Source organism: Hevea brasiliensis, chromosome 1, assembly GCF_030052815.1.
Source record: "Hevea brasiliensis isolate MT/VB/25A 57/8 chromosome 1, ASM3005281v1, whole genome shotgun sequence".
Classification (NCBI taxonomy): domain Eukaryota; kingdom Viridiplantae; phylum Streptophyta; class Magnoliopsida; order Malpighiales; family Euphorbiaceae; genus Hevea; species Hevea brasiliensis.
Window position 1 is genome coordinate 117,348,749 of NC_079493.1, and position 24,344 is coordinate 117,373,092.

At 29.4% G+C, this 24,344-nt stretch overlaps 4 protein-coding genes across 4 annotated transcripts; 1 reads left to right on the top strand and 3 right to left on the bottom strand.

The window, feature by feature from the left end:
• Positions 1 to 2,549: 2,549 nt before the first annotated feature.
• LOC110651083 (protein NUCLEAR FUSION DEFECTIVE 4) lies at positions 2,550 to 7,620 on the top strand. Its single transcript, XM_021806268.2, has 3 exons — positions 2,550 to 3,131; positions 5,706 to 6,607; positions 6,931 to 7,620. The coding sequence occupies exons 1-3, from the start codon at positions 2,802 to 2,804 to the stop codon at positions 7,394 to 7,396; spliced, it is 1,698 nt and encodes a 565-aa protein (XP_021661960.2). The 5' UTR covers positions 2,550 to 2,801; the 3' UTR covers positions 7,397 to 7,620.
• A 704-nt stretch (positions 7,621 to 8,324) lies between these two features.
• LOC110651086 (uncharacterized) lies at positions 8,325 to 9,448 on the bottom strand. Its single transcript, XM_021806270.2, has one exon. The coding sequence runs from the start codon at positions 9,374 to 9,376 to the stop codon at positions 8,798 to 8,800; it is 579 nt and encodes a 192-aa protein (XP_021661962.2). The 5' UTR covers positions 9,377 to 9,448; the 3' UTR covers positions 8,325 to 8,797.
• Positions 9,449 to 12,050: 2,602 nt separating this feature from the next.
• LOC110651081 (amino acid transporter AVT6E-like) lies at positions 12,051 to 14,257 on the bottom strand. Its single transcript, XM_021806266.2, has one exon. It carries the CDS (start codon positions 13,989 to 13,991, stop codon positions 12,486 to 12,488), a length of 1,506 nt encoding a protein of 501 aa, XP_021661958.2. The 5' UTR covers positions 13,992 to 14,257; the 3' UTR covers positions 12,051 to 12,485.
• Positions 14,258 to 15,582: 1,325 nt separating this feature from the next.
• LOC110651082 (amino acid transporter AVT6E-like) lies at positions 15,583 to 18,390 on the bottom strand. Its single transcript, XM_021806267.2, has one exon. It carries the CDS (start codon positions 18,383 to 18,385, stop codon positions 16,727 to 16,729), a length of 1,659 nt encoding a protein of 552 aa, XP_021661959.2. The 5' UTR covers positions 18,386 to 18,390; the 3' UTR covers positions 15,583 to 16,726.
• Positions 18,391 to 24,344: the final 5,954 nt, after the last annotated feature.

Here is a 24,344-nt window from a genome sequence, read left to right on the forward strand (position 1 = left end):
GATTGTTGAACTAGAGAAAATTTGAGCTAAAACATTATGTTTGTCATGTATTGATTAATTGGTTATTATTTGTTAGTTGTTTTTTTATGCCTAGCACGTCAATTTATAAAGAAACTTTGCTTGGTGGCCAAGTTTGGTGGTTACCCTCTTCTCCACCATTAGCTCACTTCTCTCTCCACTACTTCACTTTCACAACTTTTCATAACGCTTGTAACCTAAATAATTTTCATAACCATCCACTTACACCACTTTATTCACTTGCTCACTACTCCACTTCCATACTTATTTTTAGTAGATATTTTTAGATATTGAACAAATCACACCCACCAAATAATATCTACCTGTACAGGTAATTATTTAATTAATTTAGCTCTACATAATTAATATCACTGATTATTAGTATTTTACCAGCTTGAGCTACGGGCTCAATCACATTAAATTGATAATTCAATTTAATATTTTAGACCCATTAATTAATTGAGATATCAAATTATTAAAATTAAATTGTCGTATAAACAATGGTTAAATGCATATTTATGCTTTTGAATTATTTGAGATTGACTCATTACACTCATATTTTTTGATAATTTTTTTGCATACCTGTATTATTAATTTCATCTAACATTACTTGGTGAAAGAATTTCTAAGTTATAGTCTAACTTTTTTTTGGTAGTGAACTACATGTACCTCACAGTTCACTGGACTAAGTTTAATTCTGCTTGTGTCCCAAAGATCCATTATAGAGGTACAATACTTACCCAATGGAGATTTTCTCCATTCATAAGAACTAAAAACTGGACTTTACTTAAAAAATACAAAGTCTTTTATCACTCGTACTAACTCCATTGATTATAGTATGTAGCTTTGCTTAGCTTTTTTATATTAATTATGGAAATGAATTATTGATTGAATTGATTAATTTTCTAAATCTATGGATGGTGTACCTTATGAGCTCTTTTTAATTATTGATTAAATTTTGTAACTATGAATCTCTTTTATCCTTTTGTATTTCAGAATGAATGATTTCCTCTTTGCGTCTCCTTGTCATTTTGTTTATATATAGAGATGTAATTTTGTATTTTTTTTTTTCGTTTAACTATGACATTTTGATTTTTAAGGTTTTTGTATCAATGATTAAATTGAATGGTAATGGAAGTGACTTTTCTTAACTTCTTGATTTGGGTTAGATTCGAAATTTTTTTCTGTGTATTTTTGCTTGTTGTCGAGAAACTGAGGGAAGATGTCTCCATAGGCTAAGGACACCAAATTAAAATGTCCAAACACACAAGAACTTGTAAATTAAAACTAATAACACGTAGTTTGTTAACAGAGTATATGAGATACAAGTTTTAATATATTTTAATAAAATTATTATGATTTTGTTAAAAGATGTAAGATTTTCTGATTTTGTATGTGTGTATTTTTAATTAATTAAAAAAAAATAATTTTGAGTATATTCGATGGGGCGTTTGTCTACTTCTAAGTAGTTGAGTTGATTTTTCGAGATCTTAAATCGATTGTAGACAATGTATGTCTTAATATATTTTGATAAAATTGTTATAATTTTATCAAAAAGAGTGCGTGCCTTCCTTATCCCGTGCGTATAATTATATTCTTAACCATTTCAAAAAATTAATGGCTTAAATCTAAATTATACTATTTACTTATGTGGGAAATTTAATTTAGTTAATTTTTAACTTTTTATCCACTTTAGCTAAAAGATTTCAATTTAAGCTTAGTTTAACTCAAAAATCAAGAAAATTAAGAAATTAAATCTCTTAATTTTTTATTTAAATCAAAAAATTAAGAAATTTAGTTTATAAATTTTATTTTTTAAGTTAAATTAAGTTTAAATTGAACATTTTAAATTAAATTAAATAAAAAGTAAAAAATGTGTTAAATTAAATTTATCATGTTAAAATTAAACATTTTATCAAAAACTAATAATGACACTAAATTAAAATTGATGAATACTTAAGAATTCAAAATATCCAAAATACACAGTAACTTATCACAACTTGATCATTTCAGGTCAGCAAGAAATATTTTACATTATTTTAGAAAAAAATAATTGCTAAAATCCCAATTGTACATTATTTTTTTATATTTAATAATATTAAAAATTATCTTTAAGGCTTTAAAATTAGGAATTCCAAATTGATCCCAATCAATCAAAGGTTACTTTCAAATAATTATTATTTATTTGGGTTCTATAAAATTTTTAAAAAATATTGTATAAGGAGTGACAAAATATGAGTAATCTATTCACCTTTATTTTCTCGTGCGGTCTATGAATGCCTATTTGATATCGTAGTTAAAGGTTTAAATTATTTTTTTAAATAAAAATATTATTTAAAATATCATTAAAAAAAATTATTTTATTATTTTAATATTATTATTAAATTTTATAAAATTTAATTTTAAATTATTTTTTAATTAATATATTTAAAAAAATAATTTCCTTAACAGTAATTTTAAAAGCGGTATCAAATAGATTTTTAATTAATAATTTCTTTTTAGAAAAAGGAAAACGCTTTTTCATTTGGAATATGTCAGATTCTGCAATTTTTTCGTTCACACAGGGAAAAAAATTTAGTTTGACTGGGGGCCGGCTAATCGTTAAATCTTCACCTATCCTCTACAGGCTTTCCGCTCTCTTTGTATGCATCCATATGTATGTCTTGCCCTAGTTGGGAGTTGGAACGAGAAGATATATATCCAAAGAGAACTCTAAAAGTTCCCTTTCGGGTGTGGAAACAGAGACCATTTAACAAGAAAAATATCATATCATGTGATCTAAGATGCCAAATATAGTGCTTAAACCTGGGAGTAGGCCACCTTGGGTGGGATTGGCAGCCGCTGCATGGGTGCAGGTGGCTGCAGGGAATGGCTACAACTTCCCACTCTACTCTACTGCTCTCAAATCAGTGCTTGGATTCAACCAGCAGCAGGTAACAATTCTTGGAGTGGCTAATGATATTGGAGAGAATGTGGGTTTGATCCCTGGTATTGTCATCAACAAGCTCCCCCCTTGGGCTGTGCTTTCTGTGGGTGTCGTTTTTTGTTTCTTGGGGTATGGCGTTCTTTGGCTTGCTGTTAGCCAAACGGTCTCCGGTTTACCTTATTGGCTGGTGAGTTTGATTTTGAAAAATTTCACGTTTTTTGTTTATCCAATTATGGACTTGGTGGGTTTGAAACGATCGTTTGATTGTATTTGCTATTCTCTAGTCACTGAAACTATATGGTAGTGAGCGAGAAACTATCCGACCTCCATGTGATCCAGTTTGTTTATTTTTAGTTTTTCTCCCCCTTTATTGAGTTTTCCATTTGAAATTGATTCCATTTCCCTGTATGTACTGGCTGAGAGTTTTCATCCTAAAATAAATTTAGGATTTTGAATCCTTCCCTTTTGTGTTTGCTTTATGGGCTCTTTTTTTTGGGTACTTGGAGAGCTAGTACTTATTTCATGGAATTGCAATAGTTGCTTCCTGGTGCACTTGCATCAGTTATCATTTCTGATCAAGTTTTGGCAAACAATAGCATGGAGTTCATTTGTCCTAGTTAATACTTGGGTTTGGATTTTTTTAGTTTTTAAGGTGGCTTGATACATTCAACCAACATTCAAGCCCATGGTATTTTGAGAACAAAATATCAGATTGATTTCTTGAAACTATTGCAGGTCGTTAATCCTAATTTTTTATGAACCTTTAGCATACCCATTTGATGTACAAATCATTGAAGAATCCACTTTGAATTTTCATCTTTTTAACTAGGAACTTGAATTTATTGTCTATCCATAAGATGAATATGGTAGAAATGTAGACATTGAAATGGATGTATGGTATTACAAGAATGATAAGATTGGGAATTATTTCTTCGCTAGAGAGTGCATGTAGCACACATTGATAGAGTGTCGATTAAGATGATTTGATCATGTTCAACATAGAGAATCAAATACTCATGTATGAAAATATGATAAATTAGTGGTGGAAGTAGTGAGGAAGAAAATAGGGTCCTAAAATGAAATGGACAGAATTAGTATCAAAATATTTATAATTTTTTGATATTGATGAAGAACTGGTCTCAAACAAAGTTGAATGGCAAAAAAAGATCCATATGACTGACCCTAATTAGTTTGGAATTAAGGCTTAGATGTTGTTGTATATATATTGAAACTTTTTTTGCTAAAGTTTTTGGTTTTTTTATTAATTTTTTTTTTTCTGAATTTTTTGTCCTTTTTGCATTTGCTTGTGTTTATAATCTAACTTCATGCTCCTTATGAAGAGGATGTGGAAATTCTTTAGTGATCACTGATCACTTTTACTGCTTTCTTTTGTATTACCTAGATGCTTGAGATATTTGTTCTTAAGTTCTTCCCACAGTACTTGTTCTTACATGTCTTGTGTTCTGTTTATGGATATTGGTGATCACCTTCACAGGGGAAATAAGTTCCAGTGATTTTTCTGGAGTACTTGCTTTTCAATCTCTCATTTCTTTTCTGCAAAATGGTCATATGAAAAAAAAGGGATTAAATTGTTTATTTCTTGAATAAAAGCAATTTATGTTCAACTATTTACTCACGTTTCCATCTTATCTTGTTTAATAGAGTATTATAGGTTTTTATTTTGTTCATCTGTGGAGTAACATAGGAAAGATGAATATGTGTTTCAGACACCACGTCAACTTTGATCTTCTTGTTATCTTGACAATGAGCTTATTTCCTGTCTAGTATTCACTTCTTCTTTGGTGCATGCATAATTATCATAACTCACCACAGTATAACCACAGCAAATTGGGATTCAGGATTGCTTATCCAAAATGTTAAAGACTTCCACTGCATTAAGTTTGGCAAATCAGGAATTCTTTTAAATTTAAGCATACAAACTTTAACCCATGACTACCGTATCACTCTAGCTTCTAGTGAAGCAATCTGTATATGCTCTTTGTAAATCTACCTCCATTTCATCCTATAACTTCCTTAACTTCTTGAATTTAGGAGTATGTTCATCACCTGCTAAGCTCCAAACCTAACTTAGAGCTACTTAATCACATTCTAACTTATTGGCAACCTGTGTAAGCTATTTAAATTTCAACCTCCATCAGTCCAAATTTTTGGTAGCATCCTGCTCCGATTATGCGTAGCAAATGCCCCACCAGCTTTCTAGGTTACTCATGAATATCATTAGTTAGATGTCATGTTCTTTTGACTTTTAGAAGCTCTCATGGACTGATGAGCTTACTATTTAATTTGAGCGCTAGTAAAACCTGTAGGTAGTAATTAATCAACTCATTTCTTCACATTTCAATGCATTATTTTGATAAAATGAGTTACCAGAGTTAAAATGTTTGTAGAGAAAGCTCAGTGCATAAACTTTCCTCTTTTCCCCCAAGAGTTCTCATGTATCTCATATTCTGTTTTGTATTTGTTTAAAGTGATCCCCATTCCCCCTAGCCCTTTTGTTCTCTCTTTTTTTTGGCATTAAAAAAAATAGCATACAGTATGCCTGTAGCTAGTGATTGTGGTCTATTCCTATAAATTTTGCATTCTTTTCATTTGAAATTCCATCTACTTATTCAGTGAACTTTTGCAAAAAAATTTTTTTTTTGGCATTTGCAGATTAAGTCTTGGTTGCAGTATTTAAGTTTTCAACTTTCCATTTTATCATATATGTGCTTGTTACCTTTGCTATTTGTTGTTGTTGTAGTTATGGCTTGCACTTGTTGTTGGCACTAATAGCAACGCATGGTTTGGCACAGCTGTACTTGTAACCAATATGAGAAACTTCCCTCTCAGTAGGGGTACTGTTTCTGGCATTCTCAAAGGTTATGTTGGGATCTCTGCTGCAGTTTATACTGTGCTTTTCAATTTGGTGCTTGGTGACTCTGCTTCAAAGCTTCTGCTATTCCTTACAATTGGCATTCCTATTATTTGTCTAGCAATGATGTTCTTTGTTCGGCCCTGTACTCCAGCTTCTGGAGAAGACTCTTCTGTCCATGTCCATTTCATTTTCACCCAAGCTGCAAGTGTTGTGCTTGCCCTTTATCTTCTCATATCCACTGTAATAAGTGATGTGATTCCTTTAAGTGATACTGTTTCATACATATTAGTTGCCATAATGGTTATTATTTTGATGTCTCCTCTTGCAATTCCTTTCAAAATGACTCTTTTTCCTGTAAGGCCTGAGAAACGTATCCCTGCAACTGGTTCTTCAGATAGTCTGGTTTCAGCAGAAGGTGAATCGGCCCCAACAAATCCTTTGTTGACACCATTTTCATCAGCTTCATATCTTGGAAGTTTTCTTGATGGTGAGGATGCTTCAGATGTAGAAATACTTCTGGCTGAGGGAGAGGGAGCAGTGAAAAAGAAAAGGAAACCTAAGAGAGGGGAGGATTTTAAATTTGCCCAGGCTTTAATCAAGGCTGATTTCTGGCTTCTTTGGTTGGTATACTTTCTTGGAGTTGGTTCTGGAGTTACCATTCTCAATAATTTGGCTCAAATTGGGATTGCATATGGTCTTGATGATACAACAATATTGCTTGCTGTCTTCAGCTTTTGCAATTTTGTTGGCCGTCTTGGCTCGGGTGCTGTTTCTGAGCACTTTGTCAGGTTATTCCTCACTGACTTAGAATCTTGTCCTAGGTTGGAATGTGAAATTATTCTTTCCTTCTAAAGAAGCACCATGCTTGATGTTTTCATTAGGCATTCACAATATTTCCAATTTTACTAGATTGAAGTATATTATTGTTGTTTTGGATTTTCCTTTAACGTGTATGTACTCGGTTATTTTCCTACCTCTGGCTTTTCAACTTTGTTTCCCCATTCCTAGTTTATGACATAGACTTCTCATATTTCCACCTTTTGGTTGGATGTGATTTCCTTCTTGTTTTAGAGGATATGATCTTTAATATGACACATTCATGATATTGCAGGTCAAAAACAATTCCTCGAACTGTGTGGATGACACTTGCACAAATGATCATGGTCCTGATATTCATTCTATTTGCATTAGCTCTTGATGGTATTCTTTATGTTGCAACTGCTATGATCGGTGTCTGCTATGGTATTCTATATTCCATAATGGTGCCAACTGCCTCTGAACTTTTCGGCTTGAAACATTTTGGCATAATTTATGCCTTTATGTTGCTGGGAAATCCTATCGGTGCACTTGTTTTATCCGGGCTGCTTGCTGGTTATGTGTATGATGCAGAAGCTACTAAGCAAGGAAGTTCTACCTGTGTAGGTCCTGATTGTTTCAAGGTGACATTCCTAGTTTTAGCTGGCATTTGTGGGTTGGGCACCATTCTGAGCATAATCCTTACAGTTAGATTACGGCCAGTTTACCAAATGCTTTATGCAGGGGGTTCTTTCCGTCTACCACAATCTTCAGGCCATTAATGAACAGAAATTATTACTGTTTCGTAATAAAGAATAGAAACATTGCCTATTTTGCAGAGTTCATAGAAGTACAGTTCACGAGGAAATAGATTGAATTCGCTACAAATGGCTACATATGGTGTAAATTGCTGAGAAATTAATCATCCCCAAGTAAGAATTTATTGGCTGTTGATGAGTAAATTTGGGTTTGTTCAGTAAAAGCTTTTGTAACGACTTGAATTTTTTGTTTTTTGTTGGGTGGGTGTGTATATATATATATATATATATATATATATATTTATAGGCCATAAACAATATTCTCATAATGTTATATTGTTGTTGAAATGCTCTTAAGAGAAGTATTTTCTTAAATATTTTAATTAGAAATATTAATTTAAAATAGTGCCTCTTCTATATTTTTTATCCTTTTAAGTTTTGCTCTAGCATTAGCAACAAAGTTCTATAGCATTTCTTCTGTATACAGAATTTAAGCTTTCAATAAACAGTAGAAATACACTGGCTGTCTTTTTTCCTGAGCATTCAAAATAAGTCCTTATGAAGAATACTCAAGTGCCTAATTTTCTTTTTTTAGTGCCTCTTCCATGTTGTGACTGATTTCTGGCCTATCAGGTAGGAATCACTTCAATATGATTTTCTCACACTACCCTAGCAGCTGTTTGCCTCTCTCATTAAATTCTATCTTCAAATGAGTATGGGTGTCAGGTCATGCTTTTGCACGCATAACACAATTTAAGTTGAAATGAATTGTGCCCAAGTTAATCCACACACACGTAAAATCCTTATGTGAATCGAAGCTTACCTCTGTGTCTCTATTTTCTGTTGCCAGTTCCGTTGTAAAGTGAAGGGCAGGTTCACAGATTTAATAAAGAAATTTCTACTCCCAAAATATGTGTCAAAAGATTAGAAAAATTGATTCCTTGAAGTGATAATTTTAGCTTCTTATTCTTTTACCAAATACACTTCACTACATATTTGCATACCTAAAGCAATGTTCAGACTCTTCTCAGAGAGACTAATGCGATTAATACCTTCTTTTCTGGCAAAGATTGAAGATTACACTACACGGAAGCAAGGGGAGACAATCTCGTTGCTGAAACAGGCTCTGACCCTGGATGCCAAAGTATGTCCTCTGTCTGACCCACCGTTACAACAACAATTCAACCTTAATCCCTAACTAGTTGGAATCCTTTATATGAATATTTTTTCACTATTCAACTTTGTATGTCTAACCTACCACTAATGGAGAGAAAAAAAGAAGAAAATATATCTTCTTAAACAGACAAATTAACAAGACTCTGGTGGAAGAACCCAAAGAAATCCAGCTCTCGCCACTAAAAATTAACATCAAGAAAGCATTTGGAAAAAGATAAGAGAACTAAAAACCGAAATGATTAGTTCAATTCAGGTTGGTTTCAGATTCTGAAACATGGTATCCCACCTGATCTCTTCAACAACATTTGACCAATACCCATCATCATCACCATCCATCTTCCCCTCTTTTTGAGGATCATACACCACTGGACTTGAAAAACTTTCTATTCGTCTAGGCCCAGAAATCACTATAGGACTTCCATTGGCGAGCAACAATCTCCCTTGCTTAGCCATCATCAATTTCTTGTTCCTCTTCAACATTGCTCCTCTCCATCTAGTTGCATAACCTGCAGGCCTTGGAACAACAACAAGAGCAGATTCATCGTGGGGATACCAAGCTCTTATGTACTTACCTAGAAACCTCTTTGTTCTCTTGATTAGTATAAGAACTCTTGCCATGGGATGTGGGCCAGCTCCACTCTCCTTCCTAGCAAGCTTTAGGATCTCCAGCCTATGTTTGGCTATTGATATCCCCATGCTTTGAAGAAACTCATGGTTAAAGTAAGCTATATCATCTTCTTCAAGCTCATTATGAGAAAAAGCAAGACCATATTCATAAACAAGAGAAGGGTCAAGGCCAGTTTTTGATAGCCAAGAGAACCAATCCATGACTTTGAATGTGTGATGTGAGCTTAAAGGTCTCTGAATACAAGTATATAAGGTGAGAAGGCGTTGATATATATTGTAAAAGAAGGTGGTGAAGTTGCTAGAGGAGACTTCCTTGCTTTTCTTTTATAAATTGGCTTGGTGGTTGATTCTTGAGAGTCGGTAAAAAAAAATCATTAATTACCATTTAATTATTAATGAGTTTTAGTTAAGTGATACTGATATTGTCTTTGAAATTGATGATATGGAAGCTGTACATATAAAGCTAATTAAGGAGCCTAAACTTTGGATTAAAGCCTTAATGAGTAAAGTTGGCATTGCATTAAGGGCGCTCCTCTGGCCAAATGTATCAAAAGTTTGACTACAAGGGAAGAATTTTTCCCGTCTAAATCTGATTCATTATGAATTCAAGACATAAGGGAAAAAATTTTCTTGTCTAAATCCGATTCATTATGAATTCAAGATGTAAATATGTGAGATCATGTATAATAAACCTATTATAACTTATTGTTTTTGAATGATTAATAATATAGAAAAGCTTTTTCACATCTGACTTAGGGTTCTGCTTTTCTTGGGCAATAGAAAAGATGGGAAGGCTTGAAAATATAATTATGTGTGAGATAAGATTGACTTTAATTTAATTTTGATTAGGTTTTGTTTAATTGTATTATTTGTTGTCTAACATCACTAGCTAATTATTAATTACTAGTTTATGCCATGATTAGGTAAACACCATGTAAGCTGATGCTGCTATTCACATCTTGGCCTATGTTATTATAGTTTATATATTTAATTATACTATATATACATGGAAAAGAAAAATATACCCACTAAATGATACCACATGAATTCCTATTTTATTAGTTTTTTTTTCTTATATGAAATGATATATATAATCTCAATGATTAACTTATAGTTTACAAATAATTTTTTTTTATTATATTCAAATTAGTTGAGATTATACCATAAAAAATATTTTTTTAATTATTAATTTTTTAGTTTTAGTATAAATAATCTATCTTTTTCTGTATAATTTTTAAATTAAAGAACAAGAAAAAAAAATTCACTATGATAAAAAAGAGTAAGTTATAATCATTTAAAATTTCCATAATTATAATTTTAATAAATTTATTGCAAAACTCACAATCTATCACAATAAACAAAATTTACAATATTGGTAAAATCAGTCCAATTCTTTTGTTACCATCATAGAACTTACAAGATATTTTATTAGGATCACATTACTATTTTTCAAGTCAAATTTTATATAATTGAACTAAATAAAAATATATTTATAACGTAAACCACATCGTAATAAAAAGATTAAATTATCTTTAAAATTATAAGGGTTTGAATAGGAATATCAATTCAAGAAAAATAACAAAATAAAAATTGAGATTTTTAATGAGATATCAATCAAATTAGGTTTGATCAGCAAATGACAAAGTTACAATTGTTTTGCTATTGAAGCAAAGAAATGATAGTAATTTTTTGTTCAGAAGTATCCCTTTCAGAGTTTCAAACATTCAGTGACCAACTCTAAGCAAAGTGACATGATTTGGTGGCAATGTTGGTTAAAGAGTGACCCATTTAATTTATAATTGAGTTGAGGAGTATACTTAATTAGCAGTGTGAGGCATCATCTTTGCCCACCTAGTTTGGTTTTGCTGACTGAAAACTATATATATATGCATGCATGCGCATGCAAATTGCAAATCCACATAATCAAAGTTGTTTTAATTAATTGTTATTAGTATTTCTTTCAAAAAAAAAAAAAATCAAATGTTATTAAATAAGTGAAGTATCAAAAACACCTAATCCCCATGTCCTTGTCGCTGCAAGATAAGGAAAAGTAATGGCCCTCAAGCGCTGCAAGATAAGGAAAAGTAATGGCCCTCAAGCTTGGAGCAACTCATTCATCAAGTATTAGTCTTTTTTTCCTCTTTTAATTATGAAAAGTGGTATATATTATGAATGAACAGTCTATTATCATTAATCAAACTGAACTAATTAGTGAGATAAAATTGAATTGAAATTTTTAGTTCAATTCTGTTTTTCCCTTTCATTCTGAACATGAATTTATTGATTTGGATTGAATATGGACATGTGGAGCGCTTGGATCTTCAAATACTAAGCCCGGGTTGGACAAAAGAGAAGGATGGCATATCTTTGTGATGATGATAAATAGTGGAGTTAGTGCCAACCAGGCAATTTTGGTAGTTGCACTGTCAGCAATAATGGGTTCGAATATAATTGGCAGTTTGAGGACTGTATAGCGATGAAAATAGGTTACTCCTTTGCTAACTTTGAAAGGATGCCTTGATGCTCTTAACGTCACCGAGTCCCATGCAGCGAAACACCCTGGTTTGCTAATATTTACATTGAAGATCCTAGAGGTGGTATTTGGTCCATTGGATCATGGTTGTCGAAAGTTGCGAAATCAGCGATTCAGCAACTCATGAATGGGCTATTTCGGCTCCAGAATCTGCTGCTAATTCCGTGTGTATTAGCTTATTCTGCTCACAGACCGCTTGCAAGCTGATAGAACTTTTCACAACCTTATTATTCTGTTGCTTCTGTGACGAAAGTTGAGTTTGATCAAGGTTGAAATCTGTAATCCTTTATTTCCCTGTGGCAGTGTTAATGGTGCGTTGGCCAAACTCCAACTACCGATATCAAGTGTTGTTGAATCATAAATGCAATACACTTTATTAATTGTAAAATGATTCTACATAAATTCTGGTAAAATTCACTTTAGCAGCATTGTTGCTGCTGAAGAATATAGTTAAAACAATATTAGCGGCGAAAGAAATTACAAAAAAAAAATACTGCACCAGCTGACGTGGTGGTTGTCCATATAAAGTACTTACCTGAACATTCTTCAAATGCTTAACCAGCTTGTCATAGTTGCTCTGAGAAGTCACAATATCTCAAACATCAGGACACTTGCAATCTGAAACAATATTTTGCCAAGGTTGCATCCATTTCCTAATATGACTTGATTGTTTGAAAATTATTAGGCCCCAGATAAAAGGTATCACCCACTTGACTTTGGAGGAAATTGGCAAAGCTTTCTTCATAGAAACTACCAACACATCAACTACGATGAATATCAGTTGGATTGGCTTTTGAGAGTATAAATATTTCCAATTACACCGACAATGCTAACTATTATTGCCATAATTAGCATAAACCATGACAACAACTTCTCTCCATGGCTCAAACCCTCACCTCGATGACTTAATCTCAATGCAACAAGCGATGGAAATATAAAACCTAATGAGACTGCTGTAGTTGCCCCTGTGAATTTGAAAGCCGTCCAAATGTTGGGCACCATGGTAGAGCCAAAATAAATCAGTCCCAATAGTACTGCTGTTACGGCTAAAGATCTCTTCCTGCTCTCTGAAAGTGGAGCTGATCCCTCAAACACCATGGCATCCACTGTTTGCCTTAAAGAGAAATGAATAACAGGAAAAACAAGAACCAAATGAAGAATATACCCTACCCTAACAATATAATCCAACGCAGAGCTAAAAGGAATACCAAGGTCCATGTCAAAATTGGTCAGCACATCAGCTTCTGTATCCTTCCCAAAGAGTAAATAACCCGATACGGCAGTTGAAGCATAAACAGTAATACAAAGAGCAGTTGTAATTCTCCCCACTCGATTCATCTTCCGAGTTGACCGCCCTTCGAGTTCATTATATATAGGCTGAACATTAAAGTGGCAAACATAAGCATTTGTCATGATGGGAATGACCACAAGCAAATCCAAAATGGCCTTCTTTGAACCAAAATCCGGAGTCATTCTTGGAGCCTCAATTTTTCCTTCAACTAGCTTAATAAAAGCAACAATAAAACATACCACAACAAAGACAAGAGCCAAAGCCACTGAAGCAGCTGAAGTTAAGCTCAATGAATCAATCTTATCCAGAGCACAAAGGGGTGCAAGAAAAACCACCACCACAACCAGAATCACCAACTTCCTATGATCCCACACCCCATGCCCTAACCATTGATCAAAAACCCCCATATGATGGAGAGATCCTGACATAACATCACCTATAATTATCAAATACACAACCAGAACACCTGCATTGTTCACAATTATACAAATCTCAGAAAAAACCTTCGCAGTTTTTCCTAAAGCACATTGAACAACTTCACCATAGGAAGAAGCCTTACAAAGTACCGAAAACCTAACTAATAATTCAACACTAATTTCAGACAGAATACCCATGAGAATTATCAACACAACCCCTAAAACCAATCCAAGAACCTTCATTGTAGCTGGCAAGGCCATAATCCCTGCCCCAATAATCGATGTGGTGAGATTAAAAACTGCACCATAAATCCCAGACCCATTATTGGATTTGGCAAGAACAAGTGGATAATTATCGATATCAAAATCGTCATCATCAACCCCACCACCACTACCATCACCATCATCAACTAAAATTTTAGCATTCTCGATCCTGGGATCTCTAAAGTTCTCCCCATCATTAAAAGGAAGCGATTTGAGGTGGGCTTTTCGTGGATTTATTGGGATCTCAGGATCATGATGCAATTGTAATTCTACATATGAGCTCTTGGGAATAGCTGCGTAATTGCTATCCATTAAATACACCAAAAAGAAAAGAAAGAACTAAACTGATATAGAACCTTTGCAGATCTTGAAACAGAGAAAAAAGCAAAAGAAAATGATCGTGAAAGCTTACAGAGAGATGACTGAGAGGGGCCCAAGATCTATCTGTGAGTCAACCTTTGTTTTCTCTTTGACGCAGAGGGACAGCGGTGCTTAGCAGACAAGGCATTGGAGCTTAGGGAGGAATACGTCTCCTCATTGGTCGAAAAATTTGCCTCTTTTTTTGTTAAGAATTTTTTTTTTTAATACTAAAGACGGCAATTTTAGTTTCAAGTCTTCACTTTGTCAGTCTCAAACTAAAAAAACTTAATTCTGCCATTAATTGTGTTTTTTCTTTATTTAATTTTAATTTACAAATTTCACATTTCAATTTAAAATTTCATATTTTTTAATATAATTAAACTTTTATTAGAACTGAAGCTCTAACAAAATCTCATAATTTATTGTTTCACATTTATTTAAGATAAAAATTTTACATTAAATATAAGATTGAATAAATTTTTTGAGTTAATTTTTAAAGTATAATTAGATTCAATCTATTTTTTTCATGTAATTAATTATTATTATTCAATGATAGATGTGAGCATAAATAGCCATTTAATAAAATAACAAACTTACAAATGCAAGAAATTCTTGTTGATTATTCTGTTTGTTTTCTTCTTGTTCAGTTCAATTGAAACGTTCTCTCTGCAAGTCTCACATGATATTTTTTGGAATAAAATTTCAATTATTGTGTGTGCTCGTCAACACAAAATTAAAGTTCTTGCTCATTTGTGAATGGTTAACTGTGATCATTTCTTTCTGATGACTATCAACGCTATCAATGATGCCCCTATCTAAATACTAATTAGTCCTCTTCTTTCTGTAAATTTAGATGCTGGCTTAATTTTAAATCCATTTATTATGATAAAAATTTATTTTATTATTAAAGTAAATATATAATTTTTTATTTATCATATCATTATTTATTCAAATAAAAATTAAATAATATAAAAAAAATATGAGCAAGGATGTAATATATATACATTCCTTACGTGATATAGAGACATATACAATTTTGTTTTTTTAAATAAACAGGAGATAACATAGATTAAGAGAAGTATAAAATTATTTTCTTATCTTGAAATAGTAACATTTAATTGAGAACAACTTTAAATCTACAACGTTTGGATAAAACAATTTTTAATACTTTCATCAAACGGGTTTGAGGTAGCTATTAAATATGAAATCTCCTGTTACTTATCTCAACGAACATCTACACACCCATGTCCATGTCCATGTCCATGTCCATGTCCTTGCAAGAAAAGGAAAAGTAATGACCCTTAAGCTTGGAGCAACTTCACTCAGTCACAAGTATTGTTAGTCCATTTTTAATCTTTTAATTATGAAAAGTGGTATATATTAATTATGTGCCCATTTTTATACGTCTATTAACTATGTTTTCAGGGGACAAACTTTTGAAGGTGAGGAGAGATTCTATTTTTTAGAGAAAAATAAATATATCAAAGTTGAAATTCTTACCTCTTAAATTGTGAGATACTATTTATTTACAGAATTATTAATCTAATAATAAAAATAAATATTCCATTATGATTTTTCATTGACCTTCTACATTATCAATTTTCACTTCTAAGACAGATATTCCATCAAAAATATAAATTAAAAAACATTTTTTTAAAAATAAATCTATCACCTTTAGCAAGTTAAGCCCATTATTCTCCTTTCCCATTGCTAAAAGAAGAAAATATAATAACGGATAAGCCCATTGTTATCCTAAAAGATCAAGGAGTTTAGCACAAAGCAGAAGCATCTGTAACAGCTCAAAGCCTTCACTAATAGAGAAAATTATCGGCATTTCAGCCCTAAGAAGCCAAGCCCTCCAGCGTTCTAAATCTGATTCTTCTCAAGTCAGTTCTCTGTGCTCGGCTACTTGCAAGAGGATAAAACTTTTCACAGCCTTATTTCTCAACATCAAGATATCACAAAGCTCAGTGTTTGAGGCACCTCCTTGATGGTGCCATTGCAGTGATGGTGAGTAGAAGGTTCTGCAGTTAAGCAAACGTTCGCCCCTGGATAATACTTCAGTTATTCAGAGGCATCCTGTTCTATACTTTGCACTCAACTCTAAAGCTTATTTTCACCTATTTCAATTGAATAATGAAAGTTGAGTACGAAAACTGTGATTCTTTATTTCCCTGTGGCAGTGTTAATAGTGTGCTGGCCAAACTCCAACTACCGATATCAAGTGCTGTTGAATCATATAATGCAATACACATTATTAATTGTAAAATTACTCTACAAAAATTCTGGTAAATTCACATTAGCAGCATTGTTGCTGTTGAAGTATACAGTTAAAACAATAGTAACGGCAAAAGAAATGACAACAAAAACCTACTGCATCAACTGAAATGTATATTTTTAGATCAACTTACATGTGTTGGGTGTCCATATAAAATATTTTACCTAAACATTCTTCAAATGCTGAACCAGACAGTCACAGTTGCTCTGAGAAGTCACTATATCTCAAACGTCAGGACACTTGCAATCCGAAACAATATTTTCCCAAGGTTACATCCATCTCCGAATTTGACTCGATTGTTTGAAATTATTAGGCACCAGAGAAAGTATCACCCACTTGACATTGGAGAAAATTGACAAAGCTTTCTTCATAAAAACTATCAACAAATCAACTATGATGAACATGAACATCATTTGGATTGGCTTTTGAGACTATAAATATTTCCAATTACACCAACGATGCTAACTATTATTGCCACAATTAGCATAAACCATGAGAACAACTTCTCTCCATGGTTCAAACTCTCACCTCGATGACTTAATCTCAATGCAACAAGCGATGGAAATATAAAACCTAATGACATTGCTGTAGTTGCCCCTGTGAATTTGAAAGCTGTCCAAATGTTGGGTACCATGGTAGAGGCAAAATAAATCAGACCCAATAGCACTGCTGTTAAGCCTAAAGATCTCTTCCTGCTCTCTGAAAGTGGAGCTGATCCCTCAAACACCATGGCATCCACTGTTTGCCTTAAAGAGAAATGAATAACAGGAAAAACAAGAACCAAATGAAGAATATACCCTACCCTAACAATATAGTCCAACACGGAGCTAAAAGGAATGCCAAGATCCGTGTCAAAATTGGCCAGCACATCAGCTTCTGTATCCTTCCCAAAGAGTAAATAACCTGATATGGCAGTTAAAACATAAACAGTAATACAAAGAGCAGTTGTAATTCTCCCCACTCGATTCATCTTCTGGGGTGACCGCCCTTCGAGTTCATTATATATAGGCTGAATATTAAAGTGGCAAACGTAAGCATTTGTCATGATGGGAATCACCACAAGCAAATCCAAAATGGCCTTCTTTGAACCAAAATCTGGAGTCATTCTTGGAGCCTCAAATTTTCCTTCGACAAGCTTAATAAAAGCAACAATAAAACATACCACAACAAAGACAACAGCCAAAGCCACTGAAGCAGCTGAAGTCAAGCTCAATGAATCAATCTTATCCAGAGCACAAAGGGGTGCAAGAAAAACCACCACCACAAAAAAAATCACCAATTTCCTATGATCCCACACCCCATGCCCTAACCATTGATCAAAAACCCCCATATGATGGAGTGATCCTGACATAACATCACCTATAATTATCAAATACACAACCATAAAGCCTCCATTGTTCACAATTATACAAATCTCAGATAAAACCTTCGGAGTTTTTCCCAATGCAAATTGAACAACTTCACCATAGGAAGAAGCCTTACAAAGTACCGAAAACCTAACTAATATTTCAACACTAATTTCAGACAGAATACCCATGAGAATTATAAAGACAACCCCTAAAACCAATCCAAGAACCTTCATTGTAGCTGGTAAGGCCATAATACCTGCCCCAATAATCGATGTGGTGAGATTAAAAACCGCCCCATAAATCCCGGACCCATTATTGTATTTGGCAAGAACAAGTGGATAATTATCGATATCAAAATCGTCGTCATCATCCCCACCACCACCATCATCTTCTAAAATGTTAGCATTCTCGATCCTGGGATCTCTAAAGTTCTCCCCATCATTAAGAGGGAGAAATTTGAGGTGGGTTTTTTGTGGGTGCATTGGGATCTCAGGATCATGATGCAATTGTAATTCTACATATGAGCTCTTGGGAATAGCTGTATAATTGCTATCCATTAAATATACCAAAAAGCAAAGAAAGAAATAAACTGATATAGAAACTTTGCAGCTCTTGAAACAGAGAAAAAGGGAAAACAAAATGAACGTGAAAGCGTACAGAGAAATGATTGAGAGGCCTTTGTTTTCTCTTTGACGCAGAGGGAAAGAATTCGAGCTCATGGAGGAATAGGTCTCCTCATTGGTCGAAAATTTTTCTTTTCTTTTTTATTATTATTTTCGGCAAAAGGTATGCCACGTCATCTCGGCCCGCATAAATGATGAGTTGGCTTGGATTTATGTCAGGTGATCTTGAATCTCGCCAACTCCGCTCCGACGTTTATTGACCAAAGCAAAAATCTAAGGTAGACATCGACGCGGTCGGCCAGATCAACGCTTATGAATTAAAGGTTGGAATGGGTCAAAGGTTCTTTAATTTCAATTTCAATTTTAATTCAATTTAACCTACTTCATTTTGATTCGATTAAATTTATTAAATTTAATTATTTTAAAATTATTTTTATTTAAAAAAAATAACTCATTTTCCATCTGATTCAAAATGAATTAACAAATAAATTTATATTTTATATAAAATATATTTAACAAAATATTTCATATAAAATAAATTTATATTTTTTAATTATAGATACATTTCTAAATTTTTTAATTATTGCATTAATATATAAGTAAGTTATTTTTAATTAAAATTAAATTTATAAATCCTATTACATTTATATATATATATATATAACGGAAAAATATTATAAAAAATCATATGCATTGATTTATAAAAAAAAAATATTAATAAATATGTAATATATAATAAAATTATATGTATATAAAATTTTTAAATAATATAATTGCATACAAAGAATATAAAATAAATTATATATATGAGAAAAAATTTAAATAGGTAAATATATTATTTAAAATTTAATAATTAATATAATTTATTAGGCTTGAGTTTAATTATAAAATTAATATAATTAATAGAATGATTGAAATTTATAATACTAATTTTTTATTTTACAATTGTACATTATTACAAATTTTAAAAATATTAATGTGTGTACTATAAAAAAATAATTTTTAAATTTTTTAATATTATAATTTTATTTTAACATGACAAATAGTGAATATATATATATATATAATTAGAAATCATACTTTGAATGCATAATTTTTATTTTAATTAAATAAATTTATATTTAAATACAAACTTAAATTAATAATTTGATTTAAAAATAATTTAATTTTCATATAAATATAAGTATTATATCATTTAATAAAATTTTTATTTATTTAGATCCAACAATTTTTTTTGTTGAAATTTCACATTTACTTTTTAAAAAATAAGTATAAAAATTTTAATTTAAAAATATGTTATAAATTAATTTGAAAAAGTATTTTATTGTAAATCAAATAATTGTCTATGTATTTTTTAATTTAATCATTTTAATTAAAAATACTAATATATTAACATTAGTGTTTTTTATTCTATTAGCATTGATTATTTATTGTTTATATGAAAAGAAAATTTTAGTTAATAATTTATTATTTATAAATAATTTATTAGTGTTAATTTATTTATTAATCTTATTTTTAAAGTTTTTTCTTATATTATTAAAAAATATAAAATTATATAAAATATTATATATTAAATAAAAATTAATAATATTGATACTATCCATAGATAATTTTATCAAATAAAATTAAGAAATCTAATTGAAAATAATTAAAAATTCAAAATTATATGAATTATATTAAATTAAATTTATTTTATTATTCTATGTATAAACTCTTAAATGTTATTTAAAAAAATTAAATTTTTCATACTAATTATATATATATTATAAAAAAAATTATATAATACTAAAAGTTAATTAGTTGTAATAAATTTATATATTTATATGATTATCATTCATATATAAATAAAATTATATTATCGTCTTGTTTTCGTGAAAGATAAAAGATCAAATCATGTTAATTTTTAGCTTTTTATGTTAATAGAGAAGGAGAGCAGACACTGACAAGGAAACTTCACTTCTCACAACTTTCTAATTGTGGTCGAACATGAAAGCAGCAAATGGATGAGGACCACCATCGTGCTGCACCACAAGCCACAAGGCTTATGAACTCCTTCTCTTTCTTCCTCTCTCTTATTATTATTATTATTATTATTAATTAAAATATCTTCTATATCCATTTTATGGAATACACAAGATTGATTATATCTGAATTTATGACCGTCTCTTAATCGAATTTGAGATCTTCTTTTAAGAGTATAATGAGTTTTATCATTACATATAAAAGTCTATTAAATTTGAAATGTGTGTATAAAATTATATTATTTTATATTGATACATTTAATTAATAAATAGGGTGTTAGAATTTAAACTCTAAATATTTTAATTTGAGAGATTTTAATATTATATTAAAAAATTATTTAATTTAAAAATTTTAAATCATAAATAAGGGATCCGAGAATAATTTTATATATGTTTAGTAGGTGGTGGGGTTTGACTTGACATTGACAAATTAAAACAATCCATTTCCTATCATTTTCCTTTACAATGGCCAATAATGCAATCCTCCCCCATTTTTAGTTCATATAAAGTCTAATTTATAAAAATAAAAAATAAAAAAAAAACTTTAAGTAATGTAATAAAAAAAAATTATAACTTGTTTTAACCTTAACTAGATAATATAAAATCATTTCTACGCTAAAGTAATGTCCAATTTGAATTATTTCTTTTCAAATTTTCTTCAACTTTAACCAAAAATAAATTAATAAATAATAAATGAATTATTCGACTATACTCGATTTAAAATGAAATAAATAATAAATTTATGATTCATAAAAAAAATAATAAAATTCATTCCACACTCAATTATTGTCTATTTAAAAATAGCGATAATAATAAAGCTATATCTAATTTCAACATTAAGAAATCTCTTAGCCCTGTCTAATTTAATTTTTAATTTTAATTATTGGACGCACTCTTCATAGTTAGATCCATTTGAAGAGACTAAAAATAAGTTTTTTGAAAAAGATATATATATGATTTTTATAATTTTTATTATTAAAATTAATATTTAATACTTTTAATTAATAAAATATTGTTCTATTTGTTCCTATATTTATTGAAAAAGTTTAATTTAATATATTTTTTTACTTTTGAGTTAATTTAGTATTGAAGTTTTCATTAAAGCTTAAATTACTCCAAAATTGTTATGCATGAAATCCATAACTTTTTAGAGGTATTTTAATTTATATTTTTAATTTATAATAAATTTTAATTTAAATTTAAATTTTAAATAATTATATAAAATATAAAATAAAGTTTTTTATATTTATAATTTTAATTAATTATAATTACAATTATTTTATTTTTCTAATTTTACCTAATTATATTATATTTTTATATTTTATTTTAGTTAATTATAATTAACTTTAAATTTTTTAATTTTAATTTTTATTTTTATTTTGAATTAATTATATGAAAGTATGAAAATATTATTTATTTTTAAGTAATTATATTTTTATATTTTTAATTTTAGTTAGTTAACACTTATTATAATTTTTTGAATTTTAATTAGTTATATGAAAATATAAATATAATATTTTTATGCTTTTTAATTTAATTATTTGTAAATATAACAAATTTAGTTTTCAATTTCAAATTTAAAAATAGCATTTTTTATTTTTATTTTAAATTAATTATTTTTTAAATAATATTTTATTATTAAAAAAAAAGAAATTATTAAATATTTATTTAATTTGATGGGTGTATCTCACCTTTTTATTACTGGACTATTTTAAACTTTAATGAAAATTAATTTAAAAATGATAAAAAATATATTATTATTAAATATTTTTTAAATATTTATAGTACTGTCTAGTCTCCACTAATGTGTTAGGAATTATGTCATGTCAACCTGAGAAATACCGACAATATATCGCGAGAAATTTAAATAGTACTAGCCGGTATGCATGGTATAACGTTTTCTCAAAAAAAAAAATCAAAAGAACGATAATTTACTATACCGAGAAAGTCTCATCAGATTTATAGATATCGGAGAACGCGACTAGATATAATAATATCACATAAATATATAGTAACAAAATAGAAAAGTCAAAATAAAGAAAGAGAAGAGATGAAGATTGACGTGGAGAACGGGTTTTTAGAAAGTTAATGATGCAACATCAACCTTCATAGACCTCAATTTCACGTTAATAACCTTTTTTATTTACCTATATTTATGCTTCAAAAATCTAACGTCAAATAAGTGGACCCACCGTTGATTTCAACCTACTTTGAGTAGTTTTTCGGTGGCTATTCCTCCTTTTATTTTTGTTACGCATTTTTTATTTTGTTATGTCTACTTTTTATTTTTTCTAATATTATCTAAATTCACATTTTTTAATATATTTATATTTATCTTCATATCTATTATTCATAATTGATAGAACTCAAGTATTTTCTTATTTGTAAAAATTTATTTGTCTTTTTATTTGCGAAGATTTGATATTTCTTTTATTGTAAAGAATTATTGTTTCCACCTTATAATAATTTATTTTTCATTTAATAATTATTACACATAATCCTTCGTTATTTTATTAAAAGATAATAAAATCCTTTGTTATTTTAGTAAGAGATAATAAAAAAAAGTACATATTTTCTTTATAAGAGAAAATTAAAGTTTGATAATTTTTAAATTAAATTTATAAAAAAAATTTAAATCAAATAATAATAGATTATCATTAAGGATGATAATGGGCCAGGCTTTTACGGTACTTGAACTGACTAAACCCAAGTATAATAAATTTAGATAATATATAATGGAATTAAAATTAAAAAAAAATTCATGATAAATTCAAGTTGAGATTCAAATTTTATATGTTTGATATTCGTTTATATAAATATTTAATTAAATATAATATATATATATATATATATATTTTATAATAATATTTATAAATTTTATATTTTATTTTAAATAAAATAAATTTTAAATATTTTGTGAAACTATTAAATTTTTAAAAAATAAATTACTAATAAAAAATAACTTTATGTAAATTATAAATTAAAATAAAATTAAATCAATTTATATATTTTTTAAAAAATAATAACCAAATTTGAGATATATTCAAGTTTTAAAAATATTAATATAAGTCGTGTTCGGGTGGTATAATTTTGATAATACCCTATCTAATTTAACATGATTTTAACTAAATTGCTAACTTTTATACTCTTTCAACATTATCAAGTCATTTAAGTCATTTAAATCAAGTGATTTATTTTAAATATTTTTATATAAAAACATAATAAATAAAATTTCCTACTTCATATCTATATTTCATCTTTATTTAATGAAAATCGTTTTATTTTCTAAAAAAACTTATTTAATGAAAGCCCTTTTCATTTCATCGCTAATTTAAAAAAAAATAATAATAAAAATGAGAACGTGTGGCACACGTGATTGTGAAATCATCTCGACAGTATCGTGTGGCGTATGGTCTGGTTGTACTTTTCTTATATATTATTTTAATACCCAACCAGACATTAAATTAGTAAATTATTGATAAGTTGGAATAAATAACATCCATAAAAAAATAATGGAGAAAATTAAATCTAAATATAATAAATGATCATTTATTTAGAAATTAAAATTTTATAATAATTTAATTTAACTTAATTTTTTTATGTTTAAAATAAAAAAATAACTTTTTATTTAAAATATAAATATAAGGACAATTTGAGTATTTGACAAGAAACACCGCATCATAATATTTGTCTTATTGAGAATGCATCGTCATAGTCTAATAAAAAAATAAATTAGCAATGCGGAGATCAAGAAATTCATTAAATAAAAAAATAAATAGAATTTTATTTAAAATATAAATATGTCATTTTCTCAATCTTACTATTCTTTATTAAAATATTATTAACACATGGCATTGAATTCCTTGGATAAATTTGACTTAATTATGTATTTCTATTCTGCATGCATGTATGTGCATTAAATAAGAAGAATATTTTAATCAAGGCGCAGATTCTTTTTTATTATTATTTATCTTATCATCAATTAAAAACACGATTGGTGAGTATTAAATGAATTCACTGTATTTTAATTTTTT